This window comes from Corythoichthys intestinalis, chromosome 19 (genome assembly GCF_030265065.1).
Source record: "Corythoichthys intestinalis isolate RoL2023-P3 chromosome 19, ASM3026506v1, whole genome shotgun sequence".
Taxonomy (NCBI): Eukaryota; Metazoa; Chordata; class Actinopteri; order Syngnathiformes; family Syngnathidae; genus Corythoichthys; species Corythoichthys intestinalis.
In genome coordinates, this window is record NC_080413.1 from 38,867,397 (window position 1) to 38,883,407 (window position 16,011).

The 16,011-nt window shown below is 38.0% G+C and overlaps 1 protein-coding gene across 2 annotated transcripts in view; it reads left to right on the top strand.

The window, feature by feature from the left end:
- The first annotated feature begins 1,318 nt into the window (after window positions 1-1,318).
- stxbp6l (syntaxin binding protein 6 (amisyn), like) overlaps window positions 1,319-16,011 on the top strand; it is a 28,183-nt gene continuing 13,490 nt past the window's right edge. For both annotated transcript variants that reach the window (XM_057823622.1, XM_057823621.1), the window contains exons 1-4: window positions 1,319-1,465; window positions 9,981-10,153; window positions 12,923-13,053; window positions 14,199-14,493. In XM_057823622.1, the coding sequence (XP_057679605.1) occupies window positions 10,000-10,153; window positions 12,923-13,053; window positions 14,199-14,493 (580 nt within the window). In that variant the 5' untranslated portion in view covers window positions 1,319-1,465; window positions 9,981-9,999. The remainder of the gene's footprint in view (window positions 1,466-9,980; window positions 10,154-12,922; window positions 13,054-14,198; window positions 14,494-16,011) is intronic.

Consider the following 16,011-nt stretch of genomic DNA (forward strand, 5'->3'; position numbering starts at 1 on the left):
GAGTTTTTTCGTGTTGTGCTGTAATTCCAAGTGCTTCCTTGTTGAATTGGATGTCGAGTTTTTAGCGGTCAACAGTCTTTCTGAGCCTGCGCCGAGTTTGCAACGCACGGAGATATTTTTGTCATCTTTACTGGACGGATATGTGAAGTAATGGCTGTATCTCCAGTGAGCAAATGCAGCCGTAAGTCGTATCTCTCCGGCTCCTTTACTGTTAGCATCCTGATAGGTAGCCACTAGCCAGGCTATATTGTTGACCGCCGTGGCAGACGGCGCGCGCACAGGCAGCATGGTAATACACGTGACCCGTCCCCCTCCCCCCCCGATGAGAAAACGTCAGATGTGATGTCACTCCCAAACTCAAGCGCAGTATTTTCTTTTCAAATGCTCTTTGTACATGACTACAATCTTCTTCATTCTACATACAGTATGAGGCAACAACTAAATAGTAACGCACAGGCACCGAGGAAACTAACTTTAATCAGATTACTAGCTTGGAAAAATGAACGCGTTAGATTGCTCGTTACTGAAAGAAAGTAATCAGATTACAGTAATGCGTTTCTGACAACACTGTATGCATGTGATATCTAGTGTAGCAAGTGGGCATAGATTGTAGGCTGGCGGCTACAGTCAGGAAATATTAGAGCCACCTAGCCTAGCATTGTGGCACACTCTTCCCTCGTTCCCACGCTCGCTCATCTCTCACCGTGTCTCTGACTTTTCTCGCGTCATTCAATCAAAGTACTAAAGCAGTGTCTCGTTGCCGAAATGGTGACAAAATCCGAACCAAGGAAAAAAACCCCGCAATGCATGAAAAACGTGCAGATTTTGAACGTACAGCGTACACATTTAAAAATCAGTGCTCACTTGCACAAATTACGACGAAACCGTACAACTTGACAGGTATGGTTTTTGTTGAGGTATTTAGGTAATATTTACTAAGTAAAATTGGCTAAACTTTACACTACCAAACTGAGTGTAAATTGTTACCTCAATTTTATTGAGTAAATTCTATAGGTTTTTTTTTTTTTTTTTTTAACAGTGTAGTGTTTAAGTGTTTAAATTTATTATTTTGTAATTTTTTGTGTGCAACATTGGTCCTCAATACATCATGTTATATGAATGAAAAGGTTAGTGGGAAGACTTTTGGGGAACATGCCACATCTCATGATTTATGATTCAAATGGCGTTGTTTAGATCTCAAGCAGCCATAAAGTGCAGTGGGCCATGTGTCTCAAACAGAGAGCGTTTGTTTCTGCCTTCCACTGTCGTCCTCCTTTAATTGCATACACTGTGATTTGTGTGTGCCTTCAGAGAAAGGCGCACCTCTCGCTGGGCCACCGGCGTACATATTCATGACAGCTACAGACTATTATCTAGTAGTTCATCTAACAGGAAACTAATAACACTTTCAACTAACAAGAAGAACTTTAATCTCTTTTAAGATTCAAAAGCATAACCGGTAGAGGTAAGTCAGACAGTTTAAAGTTATTTATTTGATTACTATTTGTAATTATGACTTTCTGGTGTAGCATTTTGCATGTTATTTCATGTGTTTACTTCAGTGCCCGGTTGGTGTTGTACTCTCTTGCCAATTTGTTGTTGAAAAATAAATAAGAAAATCCTAACCACTTTTCAAAAGAAGACAACCTCATACAGATGAAGATGAGAAAAACTGGCATATTTAAATTATGCTCTTATAGCGTGTGTACTTCAATTAACTGAATGACCACATCACACTCAGTGTTGCCAGTAGGACTACAACTTACAATTATTTTATAATCGATTAATCGGACGATTAATTAAACGATTAATCGATTTATCGAGAAAATGTCACTTGTTTTCAATTACCTTCACAATCTAACTTGAAATTTTTTTAGGCATGTTGTAAGTAACAATGAGGACAAAATGAATGACTGTTTCCTTAAAAAGAAAAAAAAAATATTACAACTTTCTGACTTAACTCGTCTACAACTGTACTGTTTTAAGTTCATAAAACTTGTTAAAGTTTTTTTTTAGGTTCTGAGTATAAAACATAAAAATAATTTCTCAGTACACAAATTGGACAAAAGTCCTGTTCATTGAAATAAAAAATAAAAAAGTGCTGCTGAGTGACATTTTTTTTTTCTTGTGGGCAAAGCGCTGATATGAATTATGTCAAGGACTCATATATTTTCTTTAAACAAACTAAACATCAAAAATGGAATAAGGAGTAGGCAGACTGTCATTAATCAGTTTTTTTTTTTTTTTTAATCATCAAACAGTTTATAAATGCAATCCAAATCCATTTTGAAAGCACATTCTTGAATGACCAATTTAGTTTGCGTTTGTGTTGAAAGAGACTAAGCCGTGATATTAAGTGGTTATTTGTGTGGTTTCTTTATAAAAAGAAATGAGACAACTTTACGATCTAACAATAACTCAAGTGCTAATATGCTTCTCCAAAACACAACACAAATGGACTTTCCTTAAAAAAAAATATTACAACTTCCTGACTTAACTCGTCCACAACTGTACTGTTAAGTTCATAAAACTTGCTAAAGTTTTTTTTTTTTTAAGGTTCTGAGTATAAAACTTAAAAATAATTTCTCAGTACACAAATCAGACAAAAGTCCAAATAAAAAAGTGCTGCTGATTGAAATTTTTCATATTGTTTCCAAAGTGCTGTTATAAATTGTGTCAATGACTCATTTATTTTCTTTAAACAAACTAAACAACTAAATCGAATAAGGAGGAAGCAGACTGTCGTGAATGTTTTCTTGATCCAACAATTGTTCATAAATACAATCCAAATCTAAATTCAAAGCACACTCTCTGGTATGACAATTTACAATTTGAGTTTGTGTTAAAAGGAGACTCTAAGCTGTTATATGAATGGGTTTATGTATGTGGTTTCTTTCTAAAAAGAAATGAGAAAACTTTACGATTTAACAATAACTTAAGTGCTAATATGCTTCTACAAATCACAAGACAAACGGACACTTAAGACCAGAGGTTGCGCTAGACATTTTCGTTGTCTGTCATTTTGACTGACAGGGTCATAAAAATCCGGTCATAATCTATTTTTACCTGTCACTTAAATTTTAAAAATGATAATGATGACATATTCAGTAGTATTTAGTTTTCATTCATTTTTAATTAATATTGTAACGCTTGCTTGTCGGCGAAAAATTAGACACGGAAGTCGTGGTATTTTTCTCCCTCTTTTTACTCTGCTTACTGCCAACAACACCAACAAAACAACAACTCCGCCCCCAAAGAAAAAGAGGCAACTATATAGACCCCAATCACCAACGTCACACAATGATCTTAATTGTGGTTGTCAGCCCAAAATCTTCTAAATATATATTAAATGCATCTTACCAGATATAAAATGACTACTACATAGTCTATGGTGATCGTTTGGTGCCCAGATTTCTTGTCAAATTACAGCAGTCCATCTCGCTCTCCTCTTCGGGTCTCTCAGAATACGGTAAAACTTCAAGTCTCTCCGTCTATCTTCTCTGTTACTGCAACCAACTGCCACACACGCCTTCACCATTTTGATTATTAATGTTAACGAGCAGAAAAACACGCCGTAATAGGAGGCATGTACGTAGCGGTAATGTGTAAACACGACGAGCGACACACAATATGGCGGCTCCAGTCAGGGGGGCGGAGTTGTGACGTCATGTGATTGGGGTCTATACACAGGCGGCAATCTAGTCCACCAATTGGATGACGCGCTGGCACACCGGGTGCACCAATAAGAACCTCGTGTTGATGTGTCAATCACGGTGCCGCCGCCAGACCCCGGTGACGCTACAATATTCTGACAGAATAGCCAACGACGTCATGCATTAAGAGAGACAATAGCTAATTAATATGCTCACTCGCCACCCTGTGGTCTGGGGTGTGAATTGCAACCTGTCAAAATGACGGACGGACTTCACTTTTTTCCGTCACCGTTTTAAAAAACCGGTCAACGACGGAAAATATTCGGTTAACGCGACCCCTGCTTAAGACATTGATTAGCATAATTGCTAACTAGCTTAGCACTCCATGCTAAGTATTAATATCTCATCAAAAAAGAATACAAACGATACAATTGGCTTCATTTACTCACCTCTCACAGAGGAACACTGGATCTAGCAACACGAAAGATAATCTAACTCTTAACACTTCATAATACAGTATTATTGATTCAGCAACCCAACCTAAGTGTAGCAGTGAACTCACTCTCTCTTGCTCTCATCACTGGTGTGCACGCAGCCTCACATTACACACAAAGACCCAAACGGGACTGCTCATACCTGCCAGCGAAAATAGATAATCAAATTTTTTGGCAACTACTGTATTTTTCGGATTATAAATCGCTGTTTTTTCATAGTTTAGATGGGGTGCAATTTATACTCTGGAGCGTGTATGTGTGAAATTATTAACATTTCACATGTTATTTTGGTGGTTTGGAGTGACACTGATGGTTTGGTAAACTTGTTAGCATGTTCTTTATGCTATAGTTATCTGAATAACTCTTCATAGCTACGTTACGTTACGTTTCGTTGTTCATGCATCATGTTATATTATCATACTGTACACTTATTCAGCATGTTGTTCTGTATTGTATTTTTATTTTAAATTGCATTTCAAGATGACATCTGTTCTATGTGTTGGATTTTATCTAGTAAATATCCCCCTAAAAATGCAGCTTATACTTTGGTGTGACTGATATATTTTTTTTCCTCTTCATTGCACATTTTTGGGCTGGTGCCACTTATGCTCAGGTGCAACTTATAGTCCAAAACTACGGTAATTTAATAATCGATTTCATTCGATTAGTTGTTGCAGCCTTAGTTGCCAGATTGGACAGTTTCCTGCCAAATTAGGCAATCAAATCAAATTTATTTCTGTAGCCATTTACATGAACCTGAAAGGTCCTCAAAGTGCTTTACAACAACGGCAAACATAGTTCATGATAAATAAAAGGCAGGAAAGTACTTTAGAATGACGTTAAGGAAAAAACGAAAACAAAATCAACGCGTCGTGACAAAAGTCAAAACAGCAAATAAAACAATAAAACAGATAAAATCCGAAAACATTAAGAACATTAAAACCTTAAGAAATACAACCAGGCTACGCTAGTCTGGAGAAAAAGTGAGTCTAAAAAAGTGGGTCTTTAACCACGATTTAAAAAAGGCCTGGATTCGTAATGGTGCGGACTTCAGGGGGCAGGCTATTACACAACCTGGGGGCAGCAACTGCAAAGGATCGGTTACCCCACTGTTTCAGTCTCGACCTTGGAACTTGCAAAAGAAGCTGGCCGGTAGAACGAAGAGCCCTGTTAGAGTTACGAAGGGTTAAAATCTCCGATCAATAAGAAGGAGCCTGGCCGTTAATAGAATTAAAAACAAACAGTAAAAGTTTGAAATCAAATTTAAAATGAAATGGAAGCCAGTGGCGCGACGATAGCACGGGGGTAATATGTTCATGTCTGGGTGTACTGGTTAAAAATCGAGCAGCAGCATATAGAACCAGTTGCAGACGTGAAATAGAGGATTTGGGAAGAGCAACATAACGTGCATTGCAGTAGTCCAGCCTTCAGCTATCTTGAAAGACTCGGAGTTGGTCGAAAAATACATTGGGTTGGTTGTTAAAATTTGGACTACTTTTGACAAAATTCAACTGTTTCGGAAGGACTCGTTTTGGTTAGTTTTAATGGTTAATCTTGTATGTTTGCACAGTGAAGTTCATCAATTTATCTGCTTCACTCTAATTATTGAGACTACTGAAGTGGCATTTTAGAGCCTCACAACCAATTGAGTGCATGTAACTTCTGATTTGGAGGTACAAAGTCAAATTTAACAAAATAAAAATAAATAAATAAACATTTTTTTAATGGAACTGGGCGTGTTTCACGGTGTGACTGGTCTTTCCGATCTGGCGACCCTGATGACACTCATTACAGTTTTTCCAATGAGAATGGACCATATGCATGGCAACATACATACCATTTTTAGAGGAAAGATTAGGCGGCGTAACAGTTCCTGCTGTCAATGTCAATGTACTGTTGCGAGATGCAATAGCATCCTTTGTGATAATCTGGGGATGAGTACAATAAAGTCATGTGGCCTCTACTTGATCTCACCACCGCAATGTTCCAAACACCCCTAGGACAGACAGCTCTGTTTCCTGGAGCATTTCCATCGCCTTAAGTGCAAGGGAAGCATTTGCCATCTGCTATAATTTTTTTTCTCCATCTCCAAGGAGCACTTTTAGCTGCATACATTTCAGTTTTACATTCTTAACTGCTGTACAGTGTTTCGCACAAGCATTGTCGTCTTCTTTAACACAAGAAGGGGACAATCGTGGTCAAAGTAGGTCTGCCCTTCCTTTGAACATTACTCTCCACACCATACATTTGAGACATGAGTACTAAATTCCACGGCTTTTTTTTTGTCAACAACAACAACACAACAACAACAACACATTTTGTAAGTTTAAATCAAGGGTGTCAAATTATATAATGTTTAACAGGCCAAAATTAATACTGCAACAAAATGTCACAGGCCAAGCTCAGTGCTTATTTGAAGGTTATCGGAATCTTTTCATGTTCTAAAATGTAATGTTAAGCCCTTTCATTTGATATATTGAACACTGAGTTCAGAAACTAACCCACATACTTGGAAAACACATAAGTACACACAAGTACACGTACTTGTAGAATTAGTACACAAAAGTACAGTGCATATACTTGCAGTACTGGAACACATCTCCGTAGTACATTACACGCATTTGTAGTACACATACACGTGCTTGTAATACAAGGACACACAAGTACACGTAATTGTAGGACTAGTACACATAAGTACACATACTTGTAGTACTAGTACATGTACTTGTAGTACTAGTACACATAAGTACACGTGATTGTAGTTCTAGTACACATACAGTAAGTACACGTACTTGTAGTACTAGTACACATAAGTACAAGTAATTTTAGTTCTAGTACACATAAGTACACGTACCTGTAGTGCTAGTACACATAAGTACAGTACATATACTTGTATTACATGTACACATGCTTGTACACGTGTTTGTAGTACAAGTACATGCACTTGTAGTACAGGTAAATGCAAATACATGCACTTGTAGTAGAAGTACATGCAAGTACACACACTTGTAGAAAAAATACACACAAGTACACATACTTGTAGTAAAAGTACACACAAGTGCACATACACTGCTGGCCAAAAGTACTGGGGCCCCTGATATTCTGCCAGATAATGCTCAATTTCCCCCAGAAAATGATTACAATTACAAATGCTTTGGTAGTAATATCTTCATTTATTTTGCTTTCAATGAAAAAACACAAAAGAGAATGGTAAAAATTATATCATTATCATTTTACACAAAACTCCAGAAATGGGCCAGACAAAAGTATTGGCACCCTTTGAAAAATCATATGATGCTTCTCTAATTTGTGTAATTAACAGCACCTGTTACTTACCTGTGGCATATAACAGGTGGTGTCAATAACTAAATCACACTTGCAGCCAGTTAAAATGGATTAAAATGGACTCAACCTTTGTCCCGTGTCCTTGTGTGTACCACACTGGGCATGGCAAAAAGAAAGAACACCAAACAACTGTCTGAGGACTTGAGAAGCAAAATGATGAGGAATCATGGGCAATCTCAAGGCTACAAGTCCATCTCCAAAGACCTCAATGTTCCTGTGTCTACCGTGCGCAGTGCCATCAATAAATGTGAAGCCCATGGCACTGTGGCTAACCTCCCTAGATGTGGACGGAAAAGTAAAACTGACGAGCGATTTCAACAAAAGATTGTGCGGATGGTGGATAAAGAACCTCGTCTATCATCCAAAGAAGAATGTTCTCTGCGCAGATAAGACAAAAGTAGAGCTTTTCGGGAAAAGGCATCAGCCTAGAGTTTACAGGAAAAAAAAACGAGGCCTTCAAAGAAAAGGACAAGGTACCACACAGTCAAACATGGGAGAGGTTCCCTGATGTTTTGGCGTTCCTTTGCTGCCTCTGGCACTGGACTGCTTGACCGTGTGCATGGTCTGACGACTACCAACACATTTTGCAGCATAATGTCGGGCACAGTGTTTGTAGGGCCCAGTGTGAGAAAGCAGTGTCTCCCTCAGAGGTCATGGGTCTTCCAGCAGTACAATGACTGCCAAAACACACTTCAAAAAGCACAGAAAATGGTTTCAGAGAAAGCACTGGAGACTGGCCAGCAATGAGTCTAGACCTCAATCCCATAGAACATTTGTGGAGATATCTGAAAATGGCACCCTTCAAATTTCAGAGACCTGGAGCAGTTGACCAAAGAAGAATGGTCTAAAATTCCAGCAGAGCATTGTAAAAAACTCATTGATCGATATCGGAAGCGGTTGTTCGCAGTTATTTTGTCTAAAGGTTGTGCTACCAAGTATTAGGCTGAGGATTCCATTACTTTTGTCCGGCCCATTTTTGGAGTTTTGTGTAAAATAATGATTTAAAAATTGTTCATTCTCTTTTGTGTTTTTTCATTGCAAGTCAATTTCTGGGAGAATTTGAGCATTATCTAACAGAATTGCGGAGTGCCAATACTTTTGGCCAGCAGTGTACATGTAATACAAGTACTTGTAGTACAACTACATGCAAGTACACGTGCTTTTAGTAAAATTACACACAACTGTACGTACTTGTAGTACAAGTACATGCAAGTATAGATACTTACAGCACTAGTACCATAACTGAATACAGTTAAATACATATTCTTTTAGTATAAGTAAGCATACTAAAAGTAAAAGTGCGTATATGCATACCTTGTCTTATTTATGCAACTTTAATTTAAGAAGCCCACAGAGTTCTGGCAACCTGGACATAGACAAAGTACTTACAGTATCCGTTAATGGGCTGACTGGTGGTGGTGGTGGTGAAAAAGTTGATTTTTAGTCCCCTTTAAATAAATGAATTCAATGTATTAGAATAGAATGTCTTTGAAATGAACTTAAACATAATTTACTTCACAGTGAGCATGTACTTATATGCCTATATTTGTCTCCATCTCTTTACTGGACTCTAATATATTTTTAATATTCCAATTAGTGCTGCAACGGTTAATCAATTAAATCGAGTAATTCGAATAGAAAAAAGCTTCGAAAAAATTGTTGTTGCTTCGAAGAGTCGTTTAATTAAAGTGGCGTTGTAATGGTTTGATTTGAAAGTGTTGCATTTAGTGTTATTTATTTGAGTGGATAAACTACGCTCTAGTTGCAACAGTGATTATGACATAACTCATCTAAAATGGCTGAATCTAGCTGCTCCCTGTTAAGACCAACATAAGGTTTAATAAAGTTTTTGAGCTAATATGAATGTTTGTGCATTCGAAGTTTGGTTTAGAGATATATTTGGCATTTTTTTTTTTTTTTTGTGGGAATATGTGTTTGAACAATTAGCATTTTATAGCATTTAGTCTAGCGGACTTTTGATATGCAAGTTATTCAATCATTCTTTTTTTGGACTTAGATCCTCATTTATTAAAATTTTTATACTGTTTGAGGCTGAGGTATTTAAATTTAATTTCAAATGCATTTATTGCTGTCATGAAATTAAAGTGCAATTCTGCATCGTTTGAAGAAACACTCAGGTATTTTATTTTGTATTCGCATTTAATGCTCGTTTGAAAATGAACTCTTAGCAAGTCAAAATAAATGTTATTGCAAGCATAAACACTTTCCTTGTTGTACATCCCCTAAAATGCATGTATGAATGAATGTATTAAATGTTTGTAATCTAACTACTTGATTATTTGAACCAACTAATCGATTAGTTAAATAATCAATAGCTAATTCCGATGTGCAATTATTGCATCAATACCTTAAATGTAGCTGCTGCAATGCTAAACAAAACCAAAAATAAAATTTTGTCAGAGCCGCTTAGATTTTGGTCATTGATGTTACCCCTCTCTCATTGTATCCTTTGTCATTTCATCACTAGTGTGAGTCTTTCTTTAACAATGACTATTCAGTCTACCATCAACAAAGAAGTCTTCATCCCCTGTAATGAACGGATGCTGGTGGCTGTAGAAGTACAGAGAAGAAAAAAGAAGAGGATGTCTTTCCTTTCTCCTGGATCCAAAGGAAACTATGCAACATTCATTTGTGTTTCAGGTACAAATATCACAATTTGACTTTGTGAAAGGTGTGTCGAGAGACCATTTTGGCTGGATTAGTCATAAAAAACATGCAAAACATTCCAAAGTTTTGGAGAATAACAATTTGGAACAGAAAATACACCACGCACAACAATGTTGTGATTAAAAGAAAAAAAAAGTGTTGTGCATTATTAAAATTGACCACCAAAATTAGACCTGTCTATCATACGAGAATTTTGTGATTGTAAAACTTTCATACAAGATTTTGAGGTGTTCAAATTTTCTCCTCACAAAACAGTTTGATTGGTTCAGATCAGATCGGGGCTCTGAAGGTCTTCCATACCAAATTTTTCCAATTATGAATATGGATCTGGCTATGCACAGGGACAGAGTCATGCTTGAACTAGAAAGGAAGTGCCGTGATTTATGTGAATAAGAATGATCTTCATTCTAACAACAAAACAATTGGTACCTAAGTTACGTACAGTGGTATGAAAAAGTATCTGAGCCTTTTGAATTTCTCACATTTCCGCATAAAATCCCCATCAAATGTGATCTGATCTTTTTCAAAATCACACAGATGAAAAAATGGTGTCTGCTTTAACTAAAACCACCCAAACATTTATAGGTTTTCATATTTTAATGAAGATAGTATGCAAACAATGACAGAAGGGGGAAAAATAAGTAAGTGAACCATCACATTTAATATTTTGTGGCCCCCCCTTTGGCAGCAATAACTTCAACCAGACGCTTCCTTTAGCTGCAGATCAGTCCGGCACATCGATCAAGACTAACCTTGGCCCATTCTCCTCTACAAAACTGCTGCAGTTAAGTTAGATTCCTGGGATGTCTGCCATGAATCGCTGTCTTTCGGTTATGCCACAGCATCTCAATGGGGTTCAAGTCTGGACTTTGACTTGGCCACTGCAGAACGTGTATTTTGTTCTTCTGAAACCATTCTGAAATTGATTTACTTCTGTGTTTCGGATCATTGTCTTGTTGCAGCATCCATCCTCTTTTTAGCTTCAACTGTCTGACAGAAGGCCTCATGTTTTCCTGCAAAACATCCTGATAAACATTAAAATTCATTCTTCCATGAATGATTGCAGGTTGTCCAGGGCCCGAGGAAGCAAAACAGCCCCAAATCATGATGCTCCTTCCACCATGCTTCACGGTGGGGATGAGGTGTTGATGTTGGTGAGCTGTTCCATTTTTCCTCCACACATAATGTCGTGTGTTGCTCCCAAATCATTCAACTGTAGTTTCATCAGTCCGCAAATATTTTGCCAAAACTTCTGTGGAGTGTCCAAGTGCCGTTTTACAGACATTAAACCAGCAACAATGTTTTTTTAGACAGCTGTGGCTTACTCCGTGGAGTCCTCCCATGAACACCATTCTTGGCCATCGTTTTTACACATGGTTGATGTGTGCTCACAGATATTGGACTGTGCCAGTGATTTCCGCAAGCCTTTAGCAGACACTCTGGGGTTCTTTTTTTACCTCTGTGAGTAATTTGCGCTGAACTCTTGGCGTCATTTTTGGTGGACGGTCACTCCTCGGGAGAGAAGCACCAGTGCCAAACTCTCCATTTGCAGCACACAACTTCTCTGACTGTTGATTGATGAACATCCAGACTTTTAGAGATGGTTTTGTGTCCTTTCCAAGCTTAGTACAAATCAACAATGCTTGATCGCAGGTCTTCAGACAGCTCTTTTGACCGAGCCATGATGCCCATAAGAGAATGCTTCTCAATAAGACATTTCTTACCAGGTGTGTGTTTAACAGTGGGCAGGGCAGCTTTAAACCACTCATCAGTGATTGGGCACACACCTGACTTAAAATATTTGGTAAAACTTGGTTTCAATTGCTCTTAAGTCTCCTTAGGCAGAGGGTTCACTTACTTATCTTCCCCCCTTCGGTCATTGTTTGGATGCTATCCTCATTAAAATATGAAAACCTATAAATGTTTGGGTGGTTTTAGTTGTAGCAGACACTGTGCTTCCATCTGTGTGATTTTGGCAAAGATCAGATCACATCACATTTGATAGTGATTTTATGCAGAAATGTGAGAAATTCCAAAAGGTTCAGATACTTTTTCATACCACTGTAGATGAAGTTGTGCTGAGAAAAACAAACAAAACCTTTTTATTTATTTATTTATTTATTTATATTATTATTTTTTAAAAACAGTTTAAACCAATCGGACATTCAGATTTCCATCTTCTGTGTCAAGCATCTGAACATGACAGGTTTAAAAATATACAAGAATATTTATTTAAAAAAAACTGACATTGTAAGCAATTACTTAAATGTTACCTACTCATTACTTGAGCATTGTTTTCAACTAAAACATTTTTACTCGTACGTCAGTAAATTTTTGGATGACAACTTTTGCCCATACTTGAGTAATGTTATTTTGAAGTAACCCTCCTCTTACTTGAGTAAATATTTTGGCTACTCATCTCTGGGTATAATGGAGTCATGTGATTGTTGTTGAGCCCTCTCATTGGTGAAACTGGTAGAGCCACTGTGGGAATGTCTGGCAAAAATTAAGTCAAATCTAGTACTGTACTTTTAGAAGTACATTTTTCTCAAAAACTTACTCAAGTAAATGTAACCAGGTAAATGTAAATCAATACTACCCACCGCTGCCATCCATCCATGTTCTATACTGCTTGTCTGTATTAGTTAGTTGCTTATTTTATGTTGTTACATTACATTTCCATCACCCTAATTTATCGGCATTAGTTATCAACGGGAGACAATATTTATGCTATCTGTGTAGTGACCAACACGAGGCCACAGCAGCTCCTCATTTCAAAGGTGAAGCACTTTAGCGACTCCTTGGCCTTTACAAGGACATCACAATGGATGGTGGAGCAGCTACAACAGGTCGACGGCATTAATCCCGACAAGGTCAACATCTCATTTATATTTCATAAAAAGAGTTGATAAAGATCATATGCAGAGTTTAAGGGAGGGCCAGGGGGGCAAAGCCTCCTCGAGTGGCTGAAAGTGTAATTTCATGTAATTGACTTTCTTACATATGATTTTAAACTTAAGAGTTTTCCTGTAAAATAGTGTCTAAAAAAGTTGTAAATCAATAAAACAAACAACAAAAATATATGAAATGAACAAAAAAAAAAGATAATGGGTCAAAATTATTTTTCGAACAGATCATGTGACTAGACCTAAGACGGTCATTGCTTTGCTTAGCCAAAACCACTCGAGGACCAAAGACGCAAGATGGATATACAATTTTTTTTCAAACCTAAGCTTTCAAAAGCGACAGCAATTACAGAGCAAGAACCAAGGATTGAAATGTGGACAATGAAACACCAGAGAGCACCGCAAAAATGGTGAGCGGCGTTTCAATTTGCCCCACTATAGATGCTAAATTTACAGCAGAGCCACAACCGGTGTCTTGCCAATGTAATTACCCCCGTCCAAAATTGCATCCCCTGGCTGCGGGAGCACACACACACATTAGTTATGAGTTATGTCGACCTAAACAATTAATTGAAGCCAGAAAAGAACCACAGTTATACATTTTGGATATCGACGTTTATTGAACTGCAGAAACTCCATACAAGACTTGAATTACAGTAATAAAAGTTATAGGTTATACTATGAGTAAAACAGTTAAACATTGCCTTTTTTTACATTCAGTACGAATCTTACGTTATACGACAGAAAAAAACAGTTGCTTTTTTTGATGGATGGGCCATGTATTAAAACCTCATAGATAACTACATCACAAATCACGGAAATTAAGAAAATCAGTGCAGCGCAGTGGCTCCACCCAGGGGATCCAATTTTGACGGGGTAACTACACTGGCACGACACCGGCGGGTGCGCCATATTCAATGGATAACGATCACGGCGAAAAATATAGCTGTCCTAAATATTCTTTTAAGTTAATTTTATTGCTGACACTGCATTTCGGAGTCATCAACATGCTGTGCCCCCCTGCCCAAAAAGTCAAGCTCTGTCTATGATAATGATGTAACTTTTAAGCTTATCGAGAGTAATTGCTTGCTAACAGGTTGTCTAATCTCCAGGATAGCCCTGAATTTGACCTGGTATTTATCAACGCTGTGGATCAGTGGGCAGCCAGCACGGCGGCAGAAAAGTGCATTCTTGTCCACGTTCTGTATCGTGCCTGCCAAACCTACTGGGGGGCCAAGACAGGAAGTCATGTCAAGGTGAAACGCAAGGGTTCACACCAGGTTGGAGTTGTCGATCCCAGTGATTCCTCACCAGGGCCTTCATCTGGAAGGACACAGGCACGACGTAAAAGCTTAGTTGTACCCAGACTGCCAGAGTTCATCAACTGTGCTTCCAAACTCACAAAAGGTATTACGATCTCTCTTTACATATCTGTGTGCAAATATTTAAGTCCAGCATTGGCTTTATTATTGTAGCTGGTAATAAAATAAAGCAGCAGAAAATCGCCCGTTAAACTTTAGTGTGGATTTCGAGAATGGTATTGATAATGGAATTTATCTAAATTAAGTCAATAACTTTAATAAAGTCAATGTAGGATTTGATAGTGATTCCTTACAAGTGTGTTAATAAAACAGGAAAATAGTAAGTTCAATAAAGTTATTTATGTTTTGCTTTGGCTTTTTTGTCCTCAACAACTTAAAATTGAATGTACATGTCATTAACACAAAAAAAATAAAAATAAAAAACAACAGGTCAAATACAGTGCGCGATACTGTATAGTGCAGTGGTCGTCAACCTACCACTCAAACAGCCATTTCGACTATGTTTCCACTGAAAAGACGACACTAGGAGTCACATGCAGATATTAACATTTGAAACTAGAAACTGCAATTTCTGGAGAAATGACTAAGGGCTTTGCTGCGGTAGATACAAATCTAAAACCCGCCCAGGTTGAGTTGGGGACATTTCGGGGACACTTCCTGTTGATATGAGGGCATTTTGGGGACACGTCCTTTTGATATCAAGGCAATTTCCTGTTGATTTGGGGTCACCAGTTTTTTTGCCATTGGAAATGAATGGAAAATTTGGACGTACATGGCCGTCAATGGCATGGACTTACATATGCGTCAGTGGAATCCAAGTACAGTGGCATCAATAAAATCGACATACAGTGGGGCAAATAAGTATTTAGTCAACCACCAATTGTGCAAGTTCTCCTACTTGAAAAGATTAGAGAGGCCTGTAATTGTAATTGACAACATGTGTAAACCTCAACCATGAGAGACAGAATGTGGAAAAAAAAAATCACATTGTTTGATTTTTCAAGAATTTATTTCCAAATTACAGTGGAAAATAAGTATTTGGTCACCGACAAATAAGCAAGATTTCTGACTGTCAAAGAGGTCTAACTTCTTCTAACGAGGTCTAACGAGGCTCCACTCGTTACCTGTATTAATGGCACCTGTTTTAACTCATTATCGGTATAAAAGACACCTGTCCACAACCTCAATCAGTCACACTCCAAACTCCACTATGGCCAAGACCAAAGAGCTGTCAATGAACACCAGAGACCAAATTGTAGACCTGCACCAGGCTGAGAAGACTGAACCTGCAATAGGTAAGACGCTTGGTTTAAAGACATCAACTGTGGGAGCAATTATTAGAAAATGGAAGACATACAAGACCACTGATAATCTCCCTCGATCTGGGGCTCCATGCAAGATCTCACCCCGTGGCGTCAAAATGATAACAAGAACGGTGAGCAAAAATCCCAGAACCACACCGGGGGACCTAGTGAATGACCTACAGAGAGCTGGTCCCACAGTAACAACGGCTAATCTCAGTAACACAATGCGTCACCAGGGACTCAAATCCTGCACTGCCAGACGTGTCCCCCTGCTGAAGAAAGTACACATCCAGGCCCGT